At 43.5% G+C, this 24,374-nt stretch overlaps 1 protein-coding gene across 9 annotated transcripts in view; it reads right to left on the bottom strand.

Annotated features, from left to right (window-relative positions):
- LOC135903131 (transcription initiation factor TFIID subunit 4-like) overlaps positions 1-24,374 on the bottom strand; it is a 109,912-nt gene that overhangs the window by 13,803 nt on the left and 71,735 nt on the right. For all 9 annotated transcript variants that reach the window (XM_065433519.1, XM_065433520.1, XM_065433521.1 and 6 more), the window contains 6 exons: positions 21,886-22,055; positions 21,681-21,811; positions 20,711-20,836; positions 15,183-15,239; positions 7,337-7,447; positions 7,148-7,198 (listed from right to left, as the gene is read on the bottom strand). In XM_065433519.1, the coding sequence (XP_065289591.1) occupies positions 7,148-7,198; positions 7,337-7,447; positions 15,183-15,239; positions 20,711-20,836; positions 21,681-21,811; positions 21,886-22,055 (646 nt within the window). The remainder of the gene's footprint in view (positions 1-7,147; positions 7,199-7,336; positions 7,448-15,182; positions 15,240-20,710; positions 20,837-21,680; positions 21,812-21,885; positions 22,056-24,374) is intronic.

Here is a 24,374-nt window from a genome sequence, read left to right as displayed (position 1 = left end):
GCAGGAAAACTCTTTTGCTTTACCAAGAACGCAGAGTTCAGTGCCTTCATTTCAGTTTCTTAAGCAATATGTCAAGTGTTGTGAGGATTTGGGGAATTTGACGCGCCATTGCGCGGGAGCATTTCACCTTGTTCTGCAATCCTTAAGCCACATCGTCTTCGCTCCGAACCAGTTTTTAGCAGTGGCGCTCCACTCGCGGTGGTTCACGGTGAGGGCGGAGCTAGTGACGTCACGGAGCGGCTCCTGGTGGCTACTGCCGTGACGGTACCGACTCTCTTGCTCCTTGGGACGGCACCCGGTACGTACATGCTTCCTCTCATCCACCGACACCTTTGTGACTAGGACTGAGCTCACGCACAGTGCCTTTGCCCGTGCAGGGAGCGCGTACCTCGTGTTGTTCCTATCCCGACGCTAAGCCGAAGAGCGAGTGCCTAGTGCTCGCGTGAGGTCGTACCATGCTGAGCGGCACTCATCGGAGGCCCAAGCCGAAGGAGATTGCCCGAGCTCTCGCGAGTTGGCCCATCGGTTATCACGAGAGCGAGTAGCATAGCCGCCGGGACTTTTCCTAGCGGCGCGTCCCAGCTTGAGCCTGTGCTCTCGCAGCGACGTGCTACAGGCGCCCCTAATTGTATTTTTCGCCCTTGGTGCGGGACCCCTTTGGTTCCCCGCCGTCCCGGGACGGGGCGTTCATGCAGTGTTGGGTGCTGTTGGAGACAATAAACGGTTCCCATCAACTTAGGGCAATACTGTGTTTTTGCATGCGTCGCTCGGTAGCCCCTAGTGGCCTGAGCTCGTGCGCAGTGGCACTAGAGGCTGACGCGGCCCTGTGGCTCGCTAAGCTCGAACCCGCGGTGGTCGGTACTCCTGTGAGACCCTAAGACCCCACAGTGTGCATCACGTTATGAAAATAGAACAGAACATCATCGCCATTTTGTACATGGCGTGCTTACGTTACACCTGGATGGAAATGGCAGAATGTCTAGAACCAGCCAAGCTAGCGGCTCCAGTGGGATTGGCCATGTTCTAGGCCAGCACCAGCCACTCTAGACTAGAGTGTCCAATTTTCGCCGATTTACTGTAACTGCGCCGCACGTGAATTGCATCTGTGTTACAAAAGTCTATATCCACTACTTTACCTTGGTCACCACAATGCGCTCTTCTCTGAGCACAGACAGAGCATATTGATGCTCTGCTCGCTGAACGTAGCCAACCAGATACAGAAAAGCAGCTTGACTCGAATACTTCACATTAAAAGAATTACGGGCGCGCAACTACGTGGGCATAGATACAGAAAAGCAGCTTGACTCGAATACTTCACATTAAAAGAATTACGGGCGCGCAACTACGTGGGCATAGCGCACGAAGCAGCTAGCAGAGTATGCTATATGGTTAGCAGACATGCAGGACCTATTCATTGATACATGGGAAGGTATACAAGCGAGGGAGCAGATGACCCAGGCACTGGTTTTCTACAGCCTGAATAGTACATCACTTCTGGCAAGTGGTAATGGCATCCCCCCTCCCCTCAGTTTCAGTATAAAAAGCATAGGTTTTTGCAAGCGTTTTGTGAAGCACCCACTCACATTCCAAGCGTAATATTTGCCACAGAGGCTATTGTATGTCTAAATTATCTGAAACAGAGATTTTTACACGATCCAGAATTTTGTTGCAGTTGGCCTTTAAAGCCTTAAAAAAGTTACCCTATTATTTCTTGCACTACTTTTACTATAGTACTTTGACATCCGCAAAGAACTCTCCCATTTGTAGCTTGTGCTGTTTGAAGAATATTTGTGGGCTGTACCACACATTACTTCTACAGCATGGACTGTCACGAAGTCTCAAACGAAGCTTCAGGCCCATCAGTGGAACAAGTAAACAGACCACATACAGGTCACCTAAATGTGAAAATCGAGGTTCATGGTAGTTATTCAAAATTCAGCAGCTTGATGTACACCCTTCAAGCAACAATATTAAGAACTTCAAGGATCTAAATGGCTTCCTGTCATTACACTTCTGTCAAATTTATTTTACAAAGCAAATGGTAAATGACATAAAGAAGAAGAAAATCAGTCTGAGCTTCCCATCCTAATAAGTTTAGAAGTATAGTCACGGACCAATAATTCAGACATGCTCGATTATTGGGACTGCTTCATGGCACCGCCGTTGGCCCCACAGACTTTATGTAAGGAGATGACAGAAATTTCTGACACCTTAAGCATGCCTTTTGATAATTCAGACTCCACCTGCATGACTACGTGCTAATTTCACCATTGAGGTGAGCAGAAATAGCAATATTCTGGCTTTGACGTGTTGCCAGCACGGCCGCAGCATGGTCGTTAGCCATGTTGCCAGTGCCTCCTTAAAACCAAAACTAGTGAAGCCCACTAGTCGATCCAGCACCAACCGTGCACAAACTGCAGAACAATCTAAGTCCGGCAAGCTGTTCCAAAGCTGCATTGCCAACTTTCTGTGGCTATGAAGGGAAAGCTACGGGTGCGTGGCTGCTCCACATGTGTTACCGTGCCTAGTCGGGCAGCATTTGACAGTGCTTTTGGTTGCTCAGAACCACAGAGTTTCTAAATAATTACCCTAGAGGGAAATGTGGTGCTAGTGTCTACGGGAGCTCTCCTACATGTTGTAGGTTGCCTCAACCTACATGAAAATGATGGGAAGTACAGGCTTCGGATTGACTTCGATCTTTAGACTAGTGGCCTTTGCTTGCGGCTCAGTAAACGAAGCTATACTCAAATATTTTCACATAAAATCTAATTTTATTTGTGCAGTATCTTATATAATGCACAATACATCTAAACATTGTATGAATTTGAGATTGAAGCAGGATTGAAGCATGCTTTACCACAAGGGCACACCAGGGTATGCATTGTTCTGCAATTCTGTTCCTGATTTAGCGCCAGTGAATAATTATTTATTTATTTTTACAACAGCAACAACAACCCTGCATGTACTTATATAAAAATATTCATCAAGTACTTATGGAAATAAAAATGTATTGTGAGAAAGTCTTGCGCCTCTGAGAGAAATGCTACAAGTGTCGTCTGCTACAACGCCTTCTCGCTGCGAACGCGAGACTTTTCACGCAGACGACAGGCACTTGCGAACTCCCTCGCTCTTTCGAAAGGCTGCGACGGCTGTCATAACTGCTGAACGTCTTCAAGTACTTTTAAGCACATCTGCTGCAGTGCTGACTGGGATGCTTGTGGCCTCCTACGGGTATGCTTCATTACATTGTATATTGACGTACCGCTTCTTCTGAAGTGTGTGCCAGCAGCTGTTATGGCTTGGCTTTGCGCTTACCCATTTTGTGACACTAGACTACAGCCAGGAAGCAGCAACCTTTCCTACCCCAAATAAGTTCTTGTTCTCAAATGTCCTGAAACAACCATTTCAATGAGCACATAAACTAGCAATGCTAAGTGAAGCCCTCAATCAAATTTTATTGTCAAACCACTAGAAGTACAAGCGAGTACGTAGTAAACAAAATGCGTTATACAGGCAGTCAGCTGTCTTTCTATTGCACTATGCATCGCTAGTAGAGCAATGTTACTGGTGGGTTATTAAAAATTTAGCACATGTGTGCAGCTAAACTTTACAGCTTTAAGGCTCGCACTGCAAATATAAGCATGTACAAGAAGCCAAACAGCTGTAGCAAAACAGTAAGTTGCATCTACATACTGACCACGCAAAGAGCGACTGAACGAAAGATGTTACGTGTAACTGCAAGAGACAGGAAGAGAGCAGTGTGGATGCTAACAGGGAAAGCCAATGTTCTATTTGACAGCAAGAGAAAAAATGGAGCTGGGCAGGCCATGTAATGCATAGGGCATATAACCGGTGGACCAGCAAATGCCGGGCCGATCAGTCATCGCAAAAGAAAGTACCAGTAAATGCACAATCACGACGCATATTCATGAAAGCCCCACTTAAGCCTATTAGTAGGCCCTTCACGTTTTCTACGTGTTTTAAAGGTTCTAAGCATAGAACATGTACATAGTATATCGTGCTTGTATCAGTAGTGCCTTCATTTTGCTCTTCCGAAGTTTGATAAAGCACATAACGCTACAGCGCCAACCTAACACGCATAACCAAGGCCAAACGGTCAAAACTAGTCCTTTCAACGTTTACGATGCCATCGCTTTCTCGTCAGGGCCTTGTCACCCCTACCACAACACAAACATTGGCCCAGCTGCTGGCCCAGCGCAGTATCGCCAGTTCAAACAACAGAACAAAGGCAGAGAGCTTTATGTTGCACTGTCCCACTGCGGGTTATAGCAATTGCGCTTGTAGCGAAACCAAAATTGCCAAAACACACTTGCAGACTAGTTCGCCAATCAACAGAATACCAATCCGTAGCCTGTACTTCCCATCATTCCCATAATTGTTGAACGATCCCAGCACCAGGTTTCCCTCTAATTATACTAATATGAAACTCTATGCCCCCAAACTTTTGTACAGGACCGCATTACAAAAGCTAGTTACTGCCCAAAGAAGTTAGAAAAGATATTGCTTCAGAGTCCTTGCTAATGTTTGTTCACAATATCACCCAAGCTGTGACTTCTAATACGCTGAAGTTTTATTTGTCATCTCCAATAGGCAATGTTTTCCCTCTAGACATAGTAATATAAAACTCTATGCTCAGAACAGACGCTGAATCGACGCAGCTTCCACATGCGATGGTTTCGCATTTCCCCAGACGCGGAAGAGAAAAAGCCGTAAAAATATGTAAACCTTACGCTCAGTGGTGTGTACCATTTTAAATGTTGCTAATAAGTTTTTACGTCTTCCCTAGCCTAAACTGCCGTAGATTAAAATGTGAAACTCTTTTCAGAATTACTCTCACTTGCGCGTGCTTTGCCTCTGTAAGCTTTCTCTTCAGAGCCACAAAAAGTTGTCCACAAGTACTCTATTTACTTGCATAATGATCACACTCGCGTAATGATCGCACTCCTGAATTGTGTTGTCAAAAATCGATTTTTTTTTCCTTTCCCGTGTAATGACTGCACCCATCATTCGGTAATGACCACACCCACACCCAGCATTCAGCAGCATTCCGTCGAATGCTGCCGAATGCTTCGTGAACGACTCTTCACGACCATGCCAAGCGGTCTGCACGCACCAAACATATTTAAGCAGATGCCCCATTTCATCCCTTTCATCACTTTGCGCACTTCCATGAAAAAAAAAGCTACACAACCAAACTTGCCTTGGCTTTATCATTTGTAGGCTTTATAATGGTTGTGGTCAGGAAGAACAAAAGAGGCACTTTTCGATTCTTCTTGTCTGCACTCGTGGGCACACAACAAATCGCGAGCCGTAACGATAGTAGCAACATTTACAATGATACGTCAGAAGTGTACCCTATTCATACGCCAACACTTCTAACACAGCTAATATATTCGCCCACCCATAGCAGAAGCGTGCCGTATTAAGATAGTAGTGAAGACAAATGCCGCAGTTTTCGCAATGTGCCCGCCATGGGTTTCTATGTCACTGGCAGCTAAGCGCGCCCATCTCTGTTTCTGTCCCCTCAAAGTGGTCATGGCTATGTTATTGCCGTAAACTTGCCGACAGTAGTGATATTATTCATTACTGATACAAAAGAAACTGTTTCAACGCGCGTAATGTACTCCCGAGAAGAAAAAGAATCGCGTTCGGCACATTCAGCTTGCTCCGCCGGCCGCCATTTCTGTTTTGGTGTCCCGCACTGTTACAGCGGCAGCCACCTATTTGTTGACCTGTTGTCATCCCGCAGCAAACATGGGGTTTAAAAAAAAATGTTTTCTTTTCGCAGAATATTTACCCCCGTAATGATCGGACCCCTGAATTTGCGTCGTTTTTTTTTTTACAAAAGAAAAGTGTGATCATTATGCGAGTAAATAAGGTATATCACCACCAATCCTATTGTGATAAGCATTTGCCTATCTGTTTTGCAGTGCATGGTGCCGCCAAAAGCATAGCGCACGCTTTTAATAGGCGATTACCAAAATGCGCCGCCGTTCCCTGCTGCAGAATGCAGTCGTATACGTTTTCCGGCAGCTAGATCCCGTATGAACAAGAAAAGGCGAGAGGCGCGCAAAAACACGAAACCTGCAGAGTTTACCTTCACAGAATGAAAATTTATTCCCATATGTCCAATGCTTTTTATCAATTTGGGCTACACTGTGAACTCCTGCATGGTACACTGCATTTGATATTCCGCATTTCTCGAACAGCTCCCCAATCACAGTTAACAAAAACGTGGCCCACACTTAGGCTAACCACTTCACCATTTTGTCTCGTGATTAACACAAGACTTCAACACGCCGAAAGCATGTGATGCAGCTATGTTGACATTAGCTTAGCACGTAAAATAAATTCTTGTTTGAATGAATTTTTGTAATCAAAGCGCATAATCACCAACTTCCATGAAAATTTGCTTTGTCGCCATCTTGTGATGACGATGGCTATGACGCTGGCTCTGACAGTAGGTCGCTGTCAACGCCGCGAATGCGGATTCCGTTTCTGATTGTAATGTGCAGGCCATTTTGATCCTATTTTCTTGGGAACAAGGCACACATTAGAATTTTATATGTCAGTAATAATCTACTGCAAGCTGCAGTTTTCTCTTGAAAATCTGCTGAGGGCAGGCCGAAAATCTGCAGCAGAGATAACATGTCCTTTAACAGAGTTAACTGTCCCCTAGTGCCACCAAGACAAGACACTGTACCATTCGGGATCAGGCATGCTGATCAGTCAAGTTCAAATTATCTGACAAGGGCCAGTTCCAGGATCGAAGTAACAAAAGCTATAGCCCATAGAAATGTGGGGGTGCTAGCCCACACTTTGGTCAAAATCAACTTACTGAAAAATCAATTTAACTGGACTCAAATTACTGCACGTCTACTGTACTACATCTACAACCTGTGTCGACTATTTCGCTACGACTAGTAACCATCATTTTCTTTTCTGGCTGAGCCACAGTCCAGATTTAGGTCAGCCTCGGATTTTTTTACTTAGATTCAGACTCAGTTTTAGCAAATTTGACAGTTAAAGAACTATTCTCATTTGGAAGCCATAGCTACATATAGCAGCAATTTTTTCTCTTAGAAGTACCACAAAAAGAATATTAGGAAGTAGAAGCCTTACTTACTGGAAGTTTTGAGAATGAGTTGCTGAGGCCAGAACCAGTGCCAAGGCCAGCCTGGAGAATTCAGGGGACAAGACAACGATGTTGCTCATACCAATGTTACATCAATAAAAATATGAGCGGCTGAGTGCTACTATTCATTATCATAAACAAACAAGTCATGCAGACTCAGAGAAATGTTAAAAAGCTCACCCCTGCATTTCCACTATTTTCTGTCTTCAGCTTCTTTCGCGGACCAATGGCCAAAAGGGCCGTCATATTCGCCTCTCTTTGCCGCATCTCCTCCATTTCTGCCTTTTGCATCTGAAACCACCAACAAAGCTGTTTAATATCAAGAGAAAAAAGAAACAACTGTGTCATCATAAGAAGTCAGTAGGAAGGCATTTATGAGTTCAGAATAAGTGGCACTGTATGAACCCTTCTCAGTGGTTTAGTTTGTGAAGCTTACAACAGAGGATCCACTGGCTTTTATGCCACATCTTGCCTCTGAAGTGCACTTGAATGTTTAAATAACAATAGTAAGCATCATGATAGTGCAGCACCTGCAGCCCCAGTAAACTTGGAAGTCCAGTGTCTTTGTAGTCGAACTTGTTAAGAAAAAGGTGTGTTGTGTCCTGCACTCAGCTATGGAGAATATGCCTGTTTTTTGTGTTCAATTAGAATGCACACATCTTATATACACCTGTCAGGCGAGCAAGTGCACTTACAGAGAGTGTCACTCGGTTTAAGTGCACTTTGCCAAATCTAAACGACACAAGTGGAGTGTACTTGGCAACGAGTGCACTCCGGTCAGAGTGCATTCACGGAATGCACTTTGCTGGTCGAGTGCTTAGCCTCGCCACCAACGGTTTGAATGGTACAAAATGTAATGTATAAAAAAAGGACACATAAGTTCATTTTAGTTCTTGAACAGCTTTTAACAAAATAATCAGAACAGAACTCACTCATATTCTGTTTTAGCAGGATCAAATGCAGTCTCGTCGCACGCCACCACGTTGTTCTGGATTGGCTAGACATTCGTCTTGGCGGGCATTGACTTGCAGCACTCTCATAATAAAAATCTTTTAGCTTTTTGTTGAGAAAATATACATTATGGTTTTTATCTATATAACAACATAAAACAGTAACTTTTAAGAACTTTTCTTTAATCTACAGCTACAAAAAACACGCTCTTAAGGGGGAATGTGGCATTGAAAACTTTTTTTTTTATTTATGGGAATAAATTGGTGAAATTTGGCATGCAGGTGCAATTTGTTATGCTGATATCGTAACTGAAATTAGCTTTCTGCCATCTATTATAGTTTTTGAGTTACAACAATTGATAGCCTGTAATGGTCATCCCCAAATTAATTAATTACACATAAGCTCGCCAAGATTTTCACTCTGCATGTTCACAAAGGCCCATTCTGTGCAATAAAGCTATTGGTTTATTTTTTAAATGCCAAAATGAGCATAAAAATATTTTTTCAGCTTTCCTAATCATATTGACTTACTAACAACTTTTGCAAAAGAACCATTACACATTTTTTTATGAGGTGCAGTTGAAAATGGACAGCTTTACTGCAGTCATCAATGTTTCAGGATCTAAGTGCAAAAGACAAAATGATTTTGTCTTCATTTGTTGTAAAATGGCACTGGGATGACTGAAAGCAACTGCAAAAAAAAAATGAAAGCTGTGAAAATGGAGCTCAATGTTTCATTTGTTGTAAACATTTAAATCTTTATTTTAAGCCCCTAAAACCTGCTTGGCATGTAGTCCTTTGCCTGTGGGGACACATTTGCTTACATTTTGATGTAGCTTTTTGCGTTCTTGCAGCAGTTTCGTGCACCTTAGTTGCCTTTTTGGTCATCGTGCATCCATCCGTCGTGCAGAGGCAGGTGACAGCGCACTCAAAACGTCCGCTTTTGTCTTTCCTTGCGCCACCTCTTTATTAGTGGAGTTGCAGTTGAAATCCGCAGTTGAATATTTGATGCAAAAACTTCTGCTCCGCTGATCACGTTGCTGTCACGACCACACGCGGACATAACTTCACCATCGCTCGCGGTCGTTCGCTGCTGCGCAAATGCGCGCAAGGAGTTTCGTCAGCAATTCAAATTTACAACAGCCAATAGGAGCGTGACCTGTGCCCCACATGACTGCTATGCCCAATCACAACGCTGCGTTTGCCTTTTCTTCACTTGCGTTTGCTGGTTTATTTTTGGGTGGAGAAATGTGTAGCTTCGGCTATCTTTAGCTCCGATCTCTCCTCTTTACTATGATACCAAAATGGCGGCGCTGTGTCAACGAATAGCTGGGCGATCCGTGGTGCGACAGGGCCTTCCGAAGCCAGATTTTTTCTCAATTTTTGATGACAGCACTCTACGAAAGTGCGGTTTTCTCGACTTCTACCGCGTATTTTGTTATAATATTTCACTACGAGGTAAATAAAGGTCCATGGATTGCAAAACAAAATAAATTGAAAAATTGAAAATTTTGACAATTTGACTACTTCAATTGCCACGTACCCCCTTAAGCTGTTGCCTCTTCTTTTTTTTTTTTTTAACTTAGAGTGCACTTGTTTTCCTGCTTAGTACTACGTAGCCTGAAGTGTTGCTCAAGGTCCCGAAAGGTACTCCCCGTAAGTGCACTTAACTTGCCCACTTGACAGGGGTATTAATTACACTTCAAGCATATGAGTGCACAATGTCTGGCATATTTTATGGCGAAATTAATGCGTAAAACTGTAGTTTGCTACAGAAAAAAAAGAATTGATAGATTGGCAGTCCCATACAGTCACCGTACAATAATTCAGACACCCAATAATTTATACACACTTGATTACTAAACAGGGAGGTTTACCATCCCGAAATCGCACAGTGGGTTAGGAGGGAAGCTGTAGTGGGGGGCTTCAGATTAATTTGAACCAACTGGGGTTCTTACTGTGCACATAAACTTAAGGGAGCGCTTTTGCATTTCGCCCCCATTGAAATGCAGCCACCGCAGCCAGAAATGGAACCTCGTAGGTTCCATTTCTGCTCAACAGCACATGCTCAACAAGCTCAACACCTCATGCTTAACAGCACAACACCCCTGCCCACTGAGCCTCTAGAATTATCCAGTCTGTAACAGTCATGGACTACTTGAGACTACTCTCTGACATTCAATTTTATAGGCAGCTTTAGAAGTTCCACGCGCTATTCTGAGAGCTGCTGTAATCAAGTTCCGTTTTCACAGATCAGCAGTCTTGGACTGCCCAAGGACTCCCGGAATTCTCAGGCGACATACAATTTGGAGTGGCAGTCAGCTATAAGCAGAAGAAAGCAACCATGGGAGTGACTCCCTGTGAAACTTCAGGCACCCTCAGGCGGATAGGTTGCATGATTGCCATGTGCCTTTCTGTCAGTGTGGAAGCCACAAAGAGTCAGTGGACTGACCAAGCCAGGAAAATCAAAGAAGCCCACTGAGCAATGCAATGAGCCACTGCAGTGAGTCATGCTTGATTATTCAGACAGCTTTGTGGCACTGCCACTGGCCCATAAACTTATGTATAAGGATGACAGAAATTTCATACACCTTATAGCACAATATTTATTAATTCGAACTCTGCCTGCACAACCACATGTTCATCCAGCCACTGGGCCAAGTAAAAAGAGCGATGGTCTGGTTTTAATTTGTCACCGGGGCCTCCTTGAAATCAAAGGTAGCAAAGCTAAGTTGATCCATTAATCGCTGACCAGACTCGCTCAACTGGACAAGCCACTAAATTATGAAAGCCGCATTTTCAATTTGTCGTGTGTGTTCCGTGCATCCAGGGTTTGTTCCTTTATTTTATCGCTCAGAATTATGAAGCAGCTTCAAATGGCACCAGCTCCACCCTCAACGTGTGCGCCAACACGGAGGGCACTCAAGTGCCGGACAATGACGGTTGACGGTTGCGAAAAAATTCACAATCATTCAGCTATCACAGCACGGCCAACCTCTGTTGCCAAGGGATATAGATCTACTGGCACATGCATGGAGCGCACACATTTACTGTATGTAGCAACAGCATGACAATGATTGAAATACAGACTGACCAAGTTGCACAGAAGATGTATATGCAGCAATGCACCAACAAGCTCTTTTTGCCATTTATGGCATAAGTTCTTTATTTTCTTGAGTAGTATGCGATATTTCAGACTTCCGAATATTTAGACTTTTAGACAGTCCCTACAAGCCCAGACTACTGGTTATTACTGGTTACTGATTACTGGTTATACAGTGAGATTACTGACTGTATAGGCACACTACTGTGGCCTGACACATTATTTCTTGCACCCTATCTAATATTTAGTAGCATACAGCAAAACCAGTTGCCTTCTGAGGCTTCAGTTTGTAAACAGCAAACTCGTATAGAAACCGAGTAACTGTTAGTGAAAGGTACACCATGGGCTTCAAGCAAGATTACTTGTTGGCTCATAAAAAAACTGTTCATACGAAGTGAGAATTCACTTCAAGTGAGGCAATTTAAGTTGGCTCAGCTGTACTTCCTGAGATAACCTTATCTGCACTGAAAACAACCATGGCAGCGTTGTTCATCTTTGATCCATGAACTAAGTGCAATGACGGTGTGTAATCATACAGCAAATGCATGCAGAAAGCTTGTGTTACAAAACATCATATAAATGTGTGGGTCTATTGTAGTCCCATTGTCAACTCATAAAAAAGTCCTAGCCCACTTGTATGTGGCCACCACAGCTCTGTTCTCTCACAAACCATGCACATGCCATACTATGGCCTTTCAGCACTCACAGGCACTTAACCTGCCCAGTTTTCAGCATAAACATGCCAATGCACAACACACACCAACTTTTTAACTGTGTCCATAAGGAGGGCACCACCTGGAACCTTTGCAGCACCAATAGTCATTCATTATTTTCAGAAGCCTCATTCACTTGCAGAAGGCATGACGATGATGCCAGCTTTCAGAGTGAAATTCACTGTTTTTGCTGTTGTCAGGAAAAGGGCAAATTCAATGCACTCCTGGCTCCGGACATAAGCAAGGTTTGAGTACGGGCTAGTTGGTATTCCATGGTATAAATCGTCACTTACAGCGCATGCATACATGTCTACGTCGTCCTTTTTTGTCCTCCGTCTATGCATGCGCTGTAAGTGACAATTTATATCAGGACATAATCCCCCTCATGCCAGGTACTATGCTGTGCAACAAAATGGAGAGCAGAGCAATAAATTGGGCTAGGTGATTCTCATTAATTCTTAACCCTTTCAGTGCCAGTGATGTGCCCATAGGTTATCCATTCTTTCCAGCCGGATGTATGCAGTAACACAAAGTTGGCGAGCTCAGTAGTTATGCCATTTATTGAATATTTTTAGAAGCACATTTTCTCATTTCTGGGTTTGCTCAGTCTGGGTTTTTGTTAGCATGCTGCAAAATGCACCTATTCGTAGGCATGGTTGCGCCGTGCAGAGCGCGCCTCCACCGATTGGAGGGATGGCTCCCGGACTATGTGCATCGCTACTGCAGCGATTCCTTTTCGTTCAAATATCTGCGCTGTATCACAAGGACCACTCTTGCATGTTTCTGCCATATTTTGCACAATTAGAGCAGGAGTGTTTTTCTTCTTTCTTTCTTTCTTTTCTTTTTTTAACCCTGACATGGCAGCTCTATGCGGTAGGTAATGTGCGCAGTAAGAGATCAAAAATGAAGATAGGAATGTGAGGATCACACAAAGAGTGCAACTGCCATTATCTGTGTCATTTTCACCCCTTCTGAATACCTGAAAGCAATCCGTTGCGTTCGTTTTATAGTATCTATGAAAAAAATCTGCACTGAAAGGATTAAAGCATGCTGAATTGCAGAGCATAACATGAACAGTGACAGAAGCACAGGTACAGTAAAACCTCGTTAAACCGTACCCGCTTAAACAGAAGTTTCGTTTTAAAAGTAGTAAAGTCAAATCCCCAACTCAGCGGCAATTGAACATAATGTGTTTTGTAACTGCATAAACCGTACCAGCTTATTGCGTACATATCGGTTAACACATAGCATTTCCACATTCTGTCGCGCAAACACACGGTGCGTCGACTCCATCGAGCGGCCCGGCAGAACAGCAAGCCCCAGAGATCAGCACAACGGCCTCCAAGCGCCCTGTTCGTTTGCGCGTGAAGCCACATCAACATCAACATCATGTCGACGCTGTGCCAGAGAGCATTGTGGCGTCGTGCAAGCGAGAACTCACGTCATGCCGAAACTCGGATAAAAAAGATGCCGGGTGCTCAGCACAGAAGAAAAATAGACATCATTTGTGCAATCGAATGTGACACGAAAAGTCAGCACTGGCACATGACCTGAGTCTATTGTAATACAGAGAAGCTGCTCAGCAGCGCTGCTGAGACCGCGAAGAGATATCAGCAACGAGGTTTGACTTTTCGCCATCGTTGCCTCTTTGTTGCCGAAGTGTCAGCTACTAGCGACAGTGATAAAAACGACACGGAAAGCAACAATACAGGCGATTCAGGACCGACAGTGGCAGAAGCTGCATGTTACATCAGCTTACCCCACAATGAAAAGGTGCCCCACGACTTCTGCAATGTTACCGCGCCGGTGCATGGAGAATATGCAACGCCAATGAGGAATCTGCCATGCGGGTGTTTGCCGAGAAGAGGGGGCTGGCTGAAAAGCTGGCTCACAGTTTCAGCAAGTATGAGGCCGCTGTCGTTGCTGTTAGGCCGCCGCAGCATCAAACGAAAATAACACATTTGTCGCGCGAAGTAAATAAATACTGCATGTTCTTTCTCCTTTCATCGCACTCTCTCAGAGTTCCATTTTTGACAGGTAAGTGGGCGATCTCATGCTATTTCGTTTAAGCAGTACTACCGTTTAGTACGTACTTTTTCTAAGCTCCAGTCAACTACGGTTTAACGAGGTTTCACTGTATATGCAAATCTTCTCTGGGGTCGTCGCACGCGGAAGTGACAACTATCACCGCCAATTCTATTGCGATAAGCTTTTTCGCCTATCTGTTTAACAGCGCGTGGTGCCGTCGGAAGCGTAGTGCACTTTTAACCAAAACACGCCGCTGTTCCCTGCTGCAGACTGCGATCGTATACGTTTTCTGGCTGCTAGATCCCATGTGAACAAGAAAAGGTGCAAGGCGGGCGATCGAGAACGGTATGTAGCCACCCATCTCTGAAAATGCCGGCGCGCAGTTTCTTATTCCAGTACCAGCAAATCTACCGTTTACTACCGTACTACCGTTTAGTACTAGCGTTTAGTACGTACTTTTTTCTAGCTCCGGCCAACTACGGTTTAATGAGGTTTCACTGTACATACAAGTCAGCACAACTTAGAAACAACACTACAGAGATTCACAGAACCTCAAGGATGGTCTTGACTAGATTAAAGCTAAGGCACATATGGCTAGACTCACTGGTCACCCATTTTTCATACGACTTTCGCCTTAGGTGGACATATACCGTAATTTCCAGAATATAGTCCACACTAGGTGTATAGTCTGCAAGAATAAATTATGACCAAAAGATAGCTCCCCCCTTTCCCCCTTTTTTCTTTTCTAACAAAGTGCTGTCAACTTGTTGCCTACAGGGGTGTCAGCACCAAGGCAGGGTGGCCACTACTGGCAAAACTTGGCATGACTTTGCTTTGAAGGGACTGGGGCGTAAAATGAATTTGACAAGAAATAACAACACATATAATTATTGTAGAAATAATTAAACACTTCTAAATGCATGGGGCACACGAGGATTACTGTGGTAAATAAAGGATTAATTTTTATATCTGGTGCGGAACTTTGCTGCCAGCTTCCTTCATGCCGGCATACAATTGCTATCACACATTATTTTCAGCACAAGACCACATAAATGCCATTACATCTGCATATTAAAGATTTCTTATGAAAAATATTGTATGTGGCACTTCCCACTTAACAACTGCAAGTATTGGACACTCTGGAATTAAGAAACTTTCCGTGAGGGGAAGGGGGAAAAGAGAAAGAAGAGAACAACAGATAGGTACAAAAAAATTAGTAAGTCAGACCGTACCTCCTTTGCCTTCTGCTTTAGCTTGAGCTGTTCTGGATCCTCCATTTTTGATCGACTCTGTCAAATAAGTGAAGTAGAAAAGGCTGATCAGTCAGGAAATCCATTAATATCAAAAAGGAGTACAATAATAGATGCCCCCACTGACATGGTAATAACATGTCTAACGAATCCTACACTTCCAGTCATTGTACACAAACACAAACACACACACACACAATGAGCAAAACGAGAACAAGGCGAAAGCAGGAGCCACCGTTTTGACAAGTGGCCTCGACTTCTTAAAGGCTTCATCTCGCCTTGAAAAAGACAAGCCCACTTGTCGAAATGACGGCTTCTGCTTTCACCTTGTTCTAATCTTGCTCATCGTCTTGAATTTCCATCTCCTGCCTTCCCCATGTTTACACATAGAGACAGACAGACAGAGACAGAGACAGAGTCCACTTCAATTCAACCTCGATGGGACCAACAAAATTTATCTAATTATCTGGTGGGCTGAATTAAAGAATGAGGTAGAAAAAGGACATTGAAAGAAACTGTTGCCTCAATTTAGCATTATTTACCAAATTATAGTGTGCTCTCATATCTAACATGCACCCAGTTTTTCATGTAATTAGCATTCTTTGCCTACTTCAAGTACTTTGAGTCTACCTGTTATCTAGTCTCTTATGCCCACCCTGTGAACCAAGTTAACTACTAGCTTAGGCCACTAGGTATGAGTTCGTAGTAGCGATGTCGTCGTGCTTTTTCCATCGTCATTCCAGCTTTGTCATGCCGCCACCGTCGCCATGCTCTCATTGTCAGGCCGTCATCTTCGTGCCATTGTCATCAAGCTGTTGTCGTACCATTCTCATCATTTCAGAAACATCATCCTATTGTTGTTATGCCGTCATTACCATACTGCCTTCGTCGTCCAATCTATGTCCTTCCTTCATCATTCCATCAAAATCACGTCATCATTCAATCTTGATTATGCCACCGTTATCATGCCACTGTCATCATACATTCATTGTCATACCACCATAATGATGCCATCGTGGTCGTTCCATCATCGTCATTTCAGCTTTGTCATCCAATTCTCATCACTCGGTCATTGTCCCATGGTTGTCGTCCTCCCATTGTCATTATACCATCGTCATCATTTCAGAATAGTCATCTCATTATCATATTGCAACGTGAAGCTGAAGCCGAATACTATTTACAATTTATTTACAGGGAAGCTCACGGAGGCCAAAATGGCGACGCTATATCAAGCCGGCACACACGTCGTCTTCGTCCTCAGTGCAGCCACACTGTGGCGGCTGTTTCGTAGCAATATTGATGTCATCGCCGTACTGCCTTCATTGTTCCATTCACGTCCTTTTTTCATCATTCCTTTGTCATCACTGTGTCGTCATGTCGACATGGCCATGGCCAACCCTGGCGAGTGAGTGTCATAGCAAAGTGGGCAGATCCTGAAGACAATGTACGAGGGGGAACCCAAAAGAAACCAAACTTTCATTTTCATACCTCTTACGAGAGTACTTCCATGTACCACCACTAGGTATACTCAGCTGTAGCCCTCTTTTATCAGTGCCTTGATGGAAGCCATGGTAGAAGCAAATCATCTTGCTTAACACTTTGTTTTGAAGAGGTTAAAGGGACACTAAAGATTACTATGAAGTTAAGTTAAAGTGATAAAGCAATGCTCTAGAACGTCTAAGGCATCAATATAATCGCGAACAGAGCTTTAGTAACCGAGAAATTTAGGTAAATGCTTGACACGATTTGAGACCCCCCAGCGACATTCCGGTACTAGCCCAATAACGAAGGCACTCCTCATCATAAATTATGTCACTAGTACTCAACTACTCGTATTAAAAGAACATTTCATTAGGTTATAAGACAGAAGAAAATGCTACTTGTCTACTTCTGTTTGATTCTAAGAAAAAATAACATTGTGACTTTACCCTTCAGTAGTATGGGTGGTCGAAAAGTTTCATTTTCGCTCGACTCTGCGCGCTCGACTCTGCGCGCTCGACTCTGCGCCACGTGCGCTTTGGAGTTTCAGTCGTTTCATTATTGCGTCATGCTGTGCTGATTCTGCTGGCTCGCAAAACTTGCATTTGGAACAAGCAGCGAGAATTCCACATCCATGTGATGTCCTGGGATGCGCGAATGGTCCGCGGAACTTGGCCAAGGGCAGGTGCAGCGGCAAATCCAACGTTACTTATCACTGTGTGCCAACGAGTGAACCTCTCCGTTCAAAGTGTTTAAGTGCCATACCTCTGCCACAGCGCGTTGGCAAAGAGCCGAAAAATCACATAGTGCACTCGCTGCACTTTCGTCCAGAGGATTACGACTTCAACACCGACTTACTGAAGTCGTGTGGAGTGCCTTTCAAAACAATGCTTTCCCGTAGCGCTGTTCCGTCGGTCTTGCCTGCATTCTCCGAAGCGCAAGAACTGCAGGTCGATTCCGGCGCGGTGAGTGTGGCATTTGGTTTTCACAAAGGAAAAGCCACAAATGTGCGAATATGTACAGCCATGACATACAGTTGCCATCGTAGTAGTACGCAAAGACGCCGGCAGCGCGAGCCCTCAGCAGCAGGTCACGTTCATCAGTACTTAAATAGCTGTAATCGAGCCCAGCATCGCGAGCCAATGTGTCATTGTCAGGGTCGTCCATTGCAACGAGCGTCAAAGATGGCGTCATAAAATAAAGAACCAGCTTATCGTCACCCGCTTTCCCTTCCGCTAGCCACCATAGTTCAGCTTTCACACTGCTGTCGGCTCTGTCTTGGCTCTGTTTCTGGCCGCGCGTTTGCGTTTAGCAAAGAAAAGCCGTAGCGCTGTCTGCGGGCGCCGTTTTACTCATCGACGGCGCAACATCACTATGAGACCATGACGTCCCCACTCCTTGGTCGGAGGGCAGGTGATTTGAACTGCGCTAGAGGTACGCGGACACTTCAGAACGGATTTTTTCTTGATGTAAGTCTCTTCTTCACATGAAACAAGCGTTTCAAGGTTTCTGGGATAGTATTTCAACAGTCCACGTTGACTTAATATTAACCTTTAGTGTCCCTTTAAACATGGCACGTCTGCGAAACATTTAATGTGCGAGCATAGCCTGAATGTTTACGGAAATTCATGGAATGCTTTGAGAAGCTTTCAAGGAATAAGCCTTGAGGCAAACTCAAGTCTATGACTGGCATCGTCGATTCAAGGATAGCTGAATGAGCACTGAAGATGAATCTCATTCGAGTTGCCCTTCAGCCAGTCAAACAGACGAAAATGTTCATTTGATTCGTGAAACAGTCAACTAAGGTTATCAAATGACAATTGACAAGTTGTTAGAGAACACAGGGATTGGTTGGAATGCACGCCAATGAATTTTGACAAAACTGCAGATGAAGCGAACAAAAATTAGAAGGGGCAGCGTCAAACAGGGTATATTTGAGATATGCATGTCATGACATGCATGTCATAACATGTTTGGCATGAATGCCATGAATGCATATCATGGCATGTCTGTAAGTCAAGCCATGACATGATTTCCATGAATGTCATGACAATATTACCGTGACAAGAACTTATGCCAACTCAGTGGACCAAGTTATCAACTAACTTGGGGCGATGCTTATACGCTCGTGTTCAACGATGCCGTGATGTTCGTTGCATCATCATTCCAGCTTCAAGATCTAAATCTCACCTCCGATTCTTGCGTGCTACCTGTGCTCGAGCCGGGTGCCATGCACAAGATCCTGGCATCTCGGCAGCAGAATATCGGCTGGTGGTTGTATCCATTAAAACCGTAATTGAAAAGCAAGTTCTACACAAGCGGTGATTTCCGAATGCCGGACAGCAACACGTCGCCTCCTTGCTCCTCCCAAAGCTGAAGTTAGTACTAGACATTCATGGCCCCTCTCGTAGTTGCCAGGCTGCTAAATCAAACATCGAGGCCTGCTCTTTCCTGGTGCACATAGTGTTTGAGTACAACAATGCTGCAATGAATTCCACTATGGCAGACTCATCACGGCTCAGCCAAGGTGATCAGTGCACCATGCCACTCTGCGAATGACTACACAAAGACACAAGCTTCAGGTTGTGCTACAGTTTCGCTGTCAAGTCATCCGTTCGTGTTCTCCAAGTGATACCACATGCTGCCATCAGCAAGCACTTATTTTTTGCATTTTTTACCCATCTTGCATCTTCACGTTACTCGTTCACATGAATTCGATTGCTCACAGAAATCATGTAATCGTCATCGTCTTGCTGCTGATGTCAAACGCATGCACTTTTGCATTAATTCGAGTTCATTGTACTTCTATCACACACACAAATACTGGATTTACACAAACACATTGGTCAACCTGGTATCGTCTTGTAAAACCCCAAACAATGCTGCATAGCCAGCTGCCAGCAAAATTCTTCGCATAACATCATTCCCGCAGTGCATGGGCTCTGCACAATTTTTTTTTACTTGGTGCATGAAAACTCGGTCACAGACTGACAAGCATTCTCTGTCTGTCTATGTGGATGCATGTGCATGTTGTGATCTGAAAATGGCTGCTGCTTTTCTGAGTAGAGTTTGGCAGGAACTTCATAAGCAAACGTTTCTTTTTTTTTTTATGTTATTGTTCTTAAACAAAAAAATGGAAACCTTACACGGCAAACTTGACTTATACAGGACTCGAAGGAAAAGGGAAAAAAGTATTCCTTATTCCAAAGTTTTGGCTTAGCAAAGAACAAGCTCAAGATTTCAAAGGTTCCCAGAGCCAGTATATTTTGCTATTCCTTTTGCTTGAGTCTATTCCTTTCTTATTATCCACTGCTCATGACCAGTCAATCCTGATAATAACGTAAGTGGAAAGCCACTTGTACCATTAGTGAAGCACAAAAAAGGAAAATAATTAAAAATGATCATTAAAATATCCTGGCCCAGATTTGTTAGCTTATTATTCAGATGCAAAGTGAACATAATTATGATCACCCTTGATTTCTGCGGCTTTTCTTTTTTTTTTGCAAAACATGTCTTCAAAGGTGAAGGATGTCCGGAGAATTCTGCAGAGCCATTGTTTGAAGTAACACTGCAGAATCTCAGCGCTCTCTTACAGTTTGGGCTGGTACCACAACACACAGTTTTCACCCTGTCAATGTAATCGTCACTAGGCTATTACTCTTCTTCATCCCCTTGATGCAATTAACAACTTCAATAACTTCAATTACTGTATCAATCATAAGTGTTCTGACACTGGTGCACTAGAGTGCACATAAGCAAAGAAATCAAGTTAAGCTGAAGGCGTCAAGCAGCTGTGGTAGCCCCTACTATAAAATATACCACCAGTCCCTTGTCCACACTTTGCTTGAATTGTTACGTCATTGGGAGCATCGGAAGTACAATTGAGCTATCTTCTAACTGCATTTTTCAAGAGTGTTTCTAAATGTGCATAAAAACTGCAATACATGGTGTAGAAGGTCTGGACTCAAATATGTTGAAGTAACATACTTTCAATTAAAATATCCTTTCAGGTCGAAAAATACTGTGCTCACCTTTGCAGCCCTAAGCAAAATCTCCCTCTCCTGCTCTTCGTGCCTTTTCTTCTCTAACCTGTCCAATTCTTCAAGAAATTTGAGCTGTGCTTTAACGTCCTGAGTCACTTCATATCGAGAATCAGTCTGGAAAACAATAACATGTCACAAGGAATCAGAAAATATGAGAAGTTTCACACCGATTTCACCACAGAAACACTAACTCTGTAGCATTGCATTAACTCGCTTGCTGCCATGCCCAGTCATTTATTCCAAAAGTTAAACAAAATGAGTGCTAGAAGGTGCTGAAAAATTACGTAAATACAGTCTACGCACGTTACAACGGTCCTGCATACAACAGACTTTCGGATATAACAAACCATATTTCTTCCTTAGTTTGTTCTACCTATTTTATTAATGCAACGAAGTTCACTTTTAACGGACCATGCTACAATAGACTATCGGCTACAGCGGACGAAATCAGCCCCAATTTTTGTCAAAATCGGGCGTATAAAACAAACTTTTACAGTGCCAACACGGGCTGGCAACTGACTTGCGAGGGTCAGCCGACGATCGCGGCTCAATATGTTGCACACAAGAAAGAGAGAAAAGCGGGGCTGAAGCGCGCCGTCTTGGGCGGGCGAGGCGGGGGGGGGACAAAGTGCGGCCAGTGCTGTGCTTTCAAAATTTAGTTCGCACTGAAGCGAGAGAGAGCACGAAGGTCAATTCGCTCAATGTTGCTGCCTAATTTGCTATCACAATCAATGCTTCACCTTTCAGATGAAACTGCGACTTTTTGTTTGTTTTTTACTTTGGACGTTTGTCACTCACTATTTGCAATAAAGTTGTTAGACATCGCAACGAAAGTTTCGGAAGTGAGGCATTTTGAATATTACAGATTTTTTTTGTCGGATTAGCAGGGTCCGCAGTAACAAGAGTCGACTGTATTATGAAAATGTCAAGGTGCAAAAGAGAAAATATTTTTCCTGACCTTGATGTTTTCAAGACGATGCTCAGCCACAATACCCAGCTTCTGCACAAGCGTTTTTAACCGTTCTTGTGTGGCATGGGAAATTAGGGCAACAACGTCTGATGGGATTTCTTCAATGCCGTATTTGACAGCTGCAAGACCAACATGAGCCATTAGGGTCAGTGCCACACAACCAATGACCCCCATGTGTCGTAAGCCGCCATACCTATGCTTGTGATCCTCCTTTGCAAAGGGTTCGTGAAGAGGAAGTTCTCATCCTTACAGGACCTTATCTGTGTTCCAACAATCTCAGCATTAGAGGCAAGAATTCTCTGGCTCTCTTCAACAAGGTTGACACCACCCATAGCTGCCACATCGTTGATGTCATCATCGTCTCTGCATAGAGGATCATACATATGTTCAGGACTTGTGGACATTACCTCTTGCTCCCTTGCCCTTACAGAAATCAATTTGAAGATTTCACTGGCTGAGTCTAGGTTTAGTCAGTACAGTGACTCTCTCAAGTGCATCTTCTACATCCCTGTGAACATTGCATCAACTAGCAAATTTATATACAGAAGTAATCTGAAGAATTATTTCCTTTCATTTGAAATAAAAGCTCACAAAATTTTTCACAAGTTATTAGACATGCATCACAGAACCAAGAGGTTCATCATAAGAGCTGTACAGCATCACCTACACATTCAGGATAGTGCGATCAATAATTTTTAAAACTTTTATGTATTTTTCATACTTACAAGAAATATCTTGCTTTTCAGTTATTCACATGAAAGGTCACAGCATTCATGGTGACTACGCACATGAAAGTTTAATGTTTCTTTCCCATTTCTTGTTTTTCATTTTGCAATATCTGCAGACTTTTTATTTTCCAGTAAACAGAACATAAAGGCATAAAATGTGGGATCTGCAAGGCATCTAATTTGACAGCTTAAACCAGCACAAGTCTACCTGTCGGCTCCCACTCTACATTACCCTACAATGACCAGTAGCATTTCAGCCACACTGTCAGACATGCTAAGCACCACAGTCTGGTGCCCGCTGTCAAGCAACATTACTTCTAGTCTAAAGAACTCTCATGCAACAATAACAACCTGTGGACTGAGAGTGTTTGCAGGACTCTAGCAGTTCTGTTTCTCTACAATTAAAATTGACTTCAGTACCTTTAAGCTTATACTGCAAACCAGCGGCAGCTCAGGCCACTAGACCTAAAGCCTATGGATAGGCCTTCTTAAAGCTAAAGCTTTCTTTGGTTGGTTCAATCTGCACTGCAACCTATTTTCTCCCCATTGCAATGAGCTGCTTCCTCAAAGACCTGCATCCACTTCTGTGTATGTGCATCTATATTCACCATGAACATTAAGAGGCTGGTTTCCCCATGCAGCTAAGTCACACTGTAGAATTGGAGGAACAAGATTTCACATATTTGAAGCATCGACCCTAATGAAATGTGAAATGCTTTTCAGCTGGTAATTAGCAGCTACAGCAGCAGCAAAAACTTGCATCACATTTCTGCAGATATGGTGTCTCTCTTGTACTTAGTATCGAATTCAAGCTGCTAACGCTGACAGTGCCAGCAAAGATGATTTCAGCCACTAAGACTCACATATTTTACCCCTCATCGAGCATGAAACCCACCAACAAGAAGAATGAGAGGATGTGGCTGGCTTTTTAGACATAGTAAGTTACTATCAGTTTAGGCCAAAAATGCACAAAAGCACTTTTAACTGAAGGCAGACTATAACTTAAGTTTGATTCTATGATATTTATTAGACTCGAGACAAAGTGAAAGAAAGTGGTAGGCAGCATGCCACTGCCATAGGCATAATGCGGAAGTTCCTATGTCACACATAGTGCTTTACCAATTCAGTTACAACAATGGTTGTTCCGTCTGTAGCTTAACCACAAAGTAAGACAGCACTGTCATTGACCGTGGAAGCAGTAAATCTATATGATTTGTTTAACCACAGGCATAGTGCACAATATGGTCTTAGGAGTAGTTATGCTTGAACTAGAGCTGACTACCAGCATTTCAAGTACAACACATAATCGACCTTTAAACCCTAATGTACCATATATTTTCATATAAGGGTTGTACCTTCTTTCCTAAATTTGAGTTTGAATTTCTTGCTTGCAGCACATAATCGAGTTTAAAAAAAGTTAAATTATGGGGTTTTACATGCCAAAACCGCTTTCTGATTATGAGGCACGCCGTAGTGGAGGACTCCAGAAATTTCGACTGCCTGGGGTTCTTTAGCGTGCACCTAAATCTAAGTACTCATTGAGTTAAAGATAAATGTGAATCTTCCATGAAAAACAGACTTATTTGCTGCCATGTGTGACAATTTCACCATGTGCGACAACGTTGGAAGCCTTTACTTTTAGCTTCAATTGCTATTTATTTGTAATCACCGGCTATTAACAACGGAGCCAGGGCAGCTGGAATTCTGATCACCGTAAGTGCACTGTTTATATGGGAAACCATCCATGGATGCAGACTCAGAAATCGCACAATATGTATGGTTGCACAATGAAAAAAACTACTGCAGTTTTCACATGAAATGGGAATGTTATGTTACAGCTGATTGCACCCACATACATTACAGGCAAGGGGCGACAAAAGCTCTCTGCACAAACGTAAATGAAAAGTGCAAAAGATCTCAGTGCACAATGTACGCATACTCAGGGCAGCGCTTA

The sequence above is a fragment of the Dermacentor albipictus genome, chromosome 1, assembly GCF_038994185.2.
Source record: "Dermacentor albipictus isolate Rhodes 1998 colony chromosome 1, USDA_Dalb.pri_finalv2, whole genome shotgun sequence".
NCBI lineage: Eukaryota > Metazoa > Arthropoda > Arachnida > Ixodida > Ixodidae > Dermacentor > Dermacentor albipictus.
The sequence above is the reverse complement of the archived record's forward strand: the minus strand, read 5'-3'. Positions and strand labels throughout refer to the sequence as shown.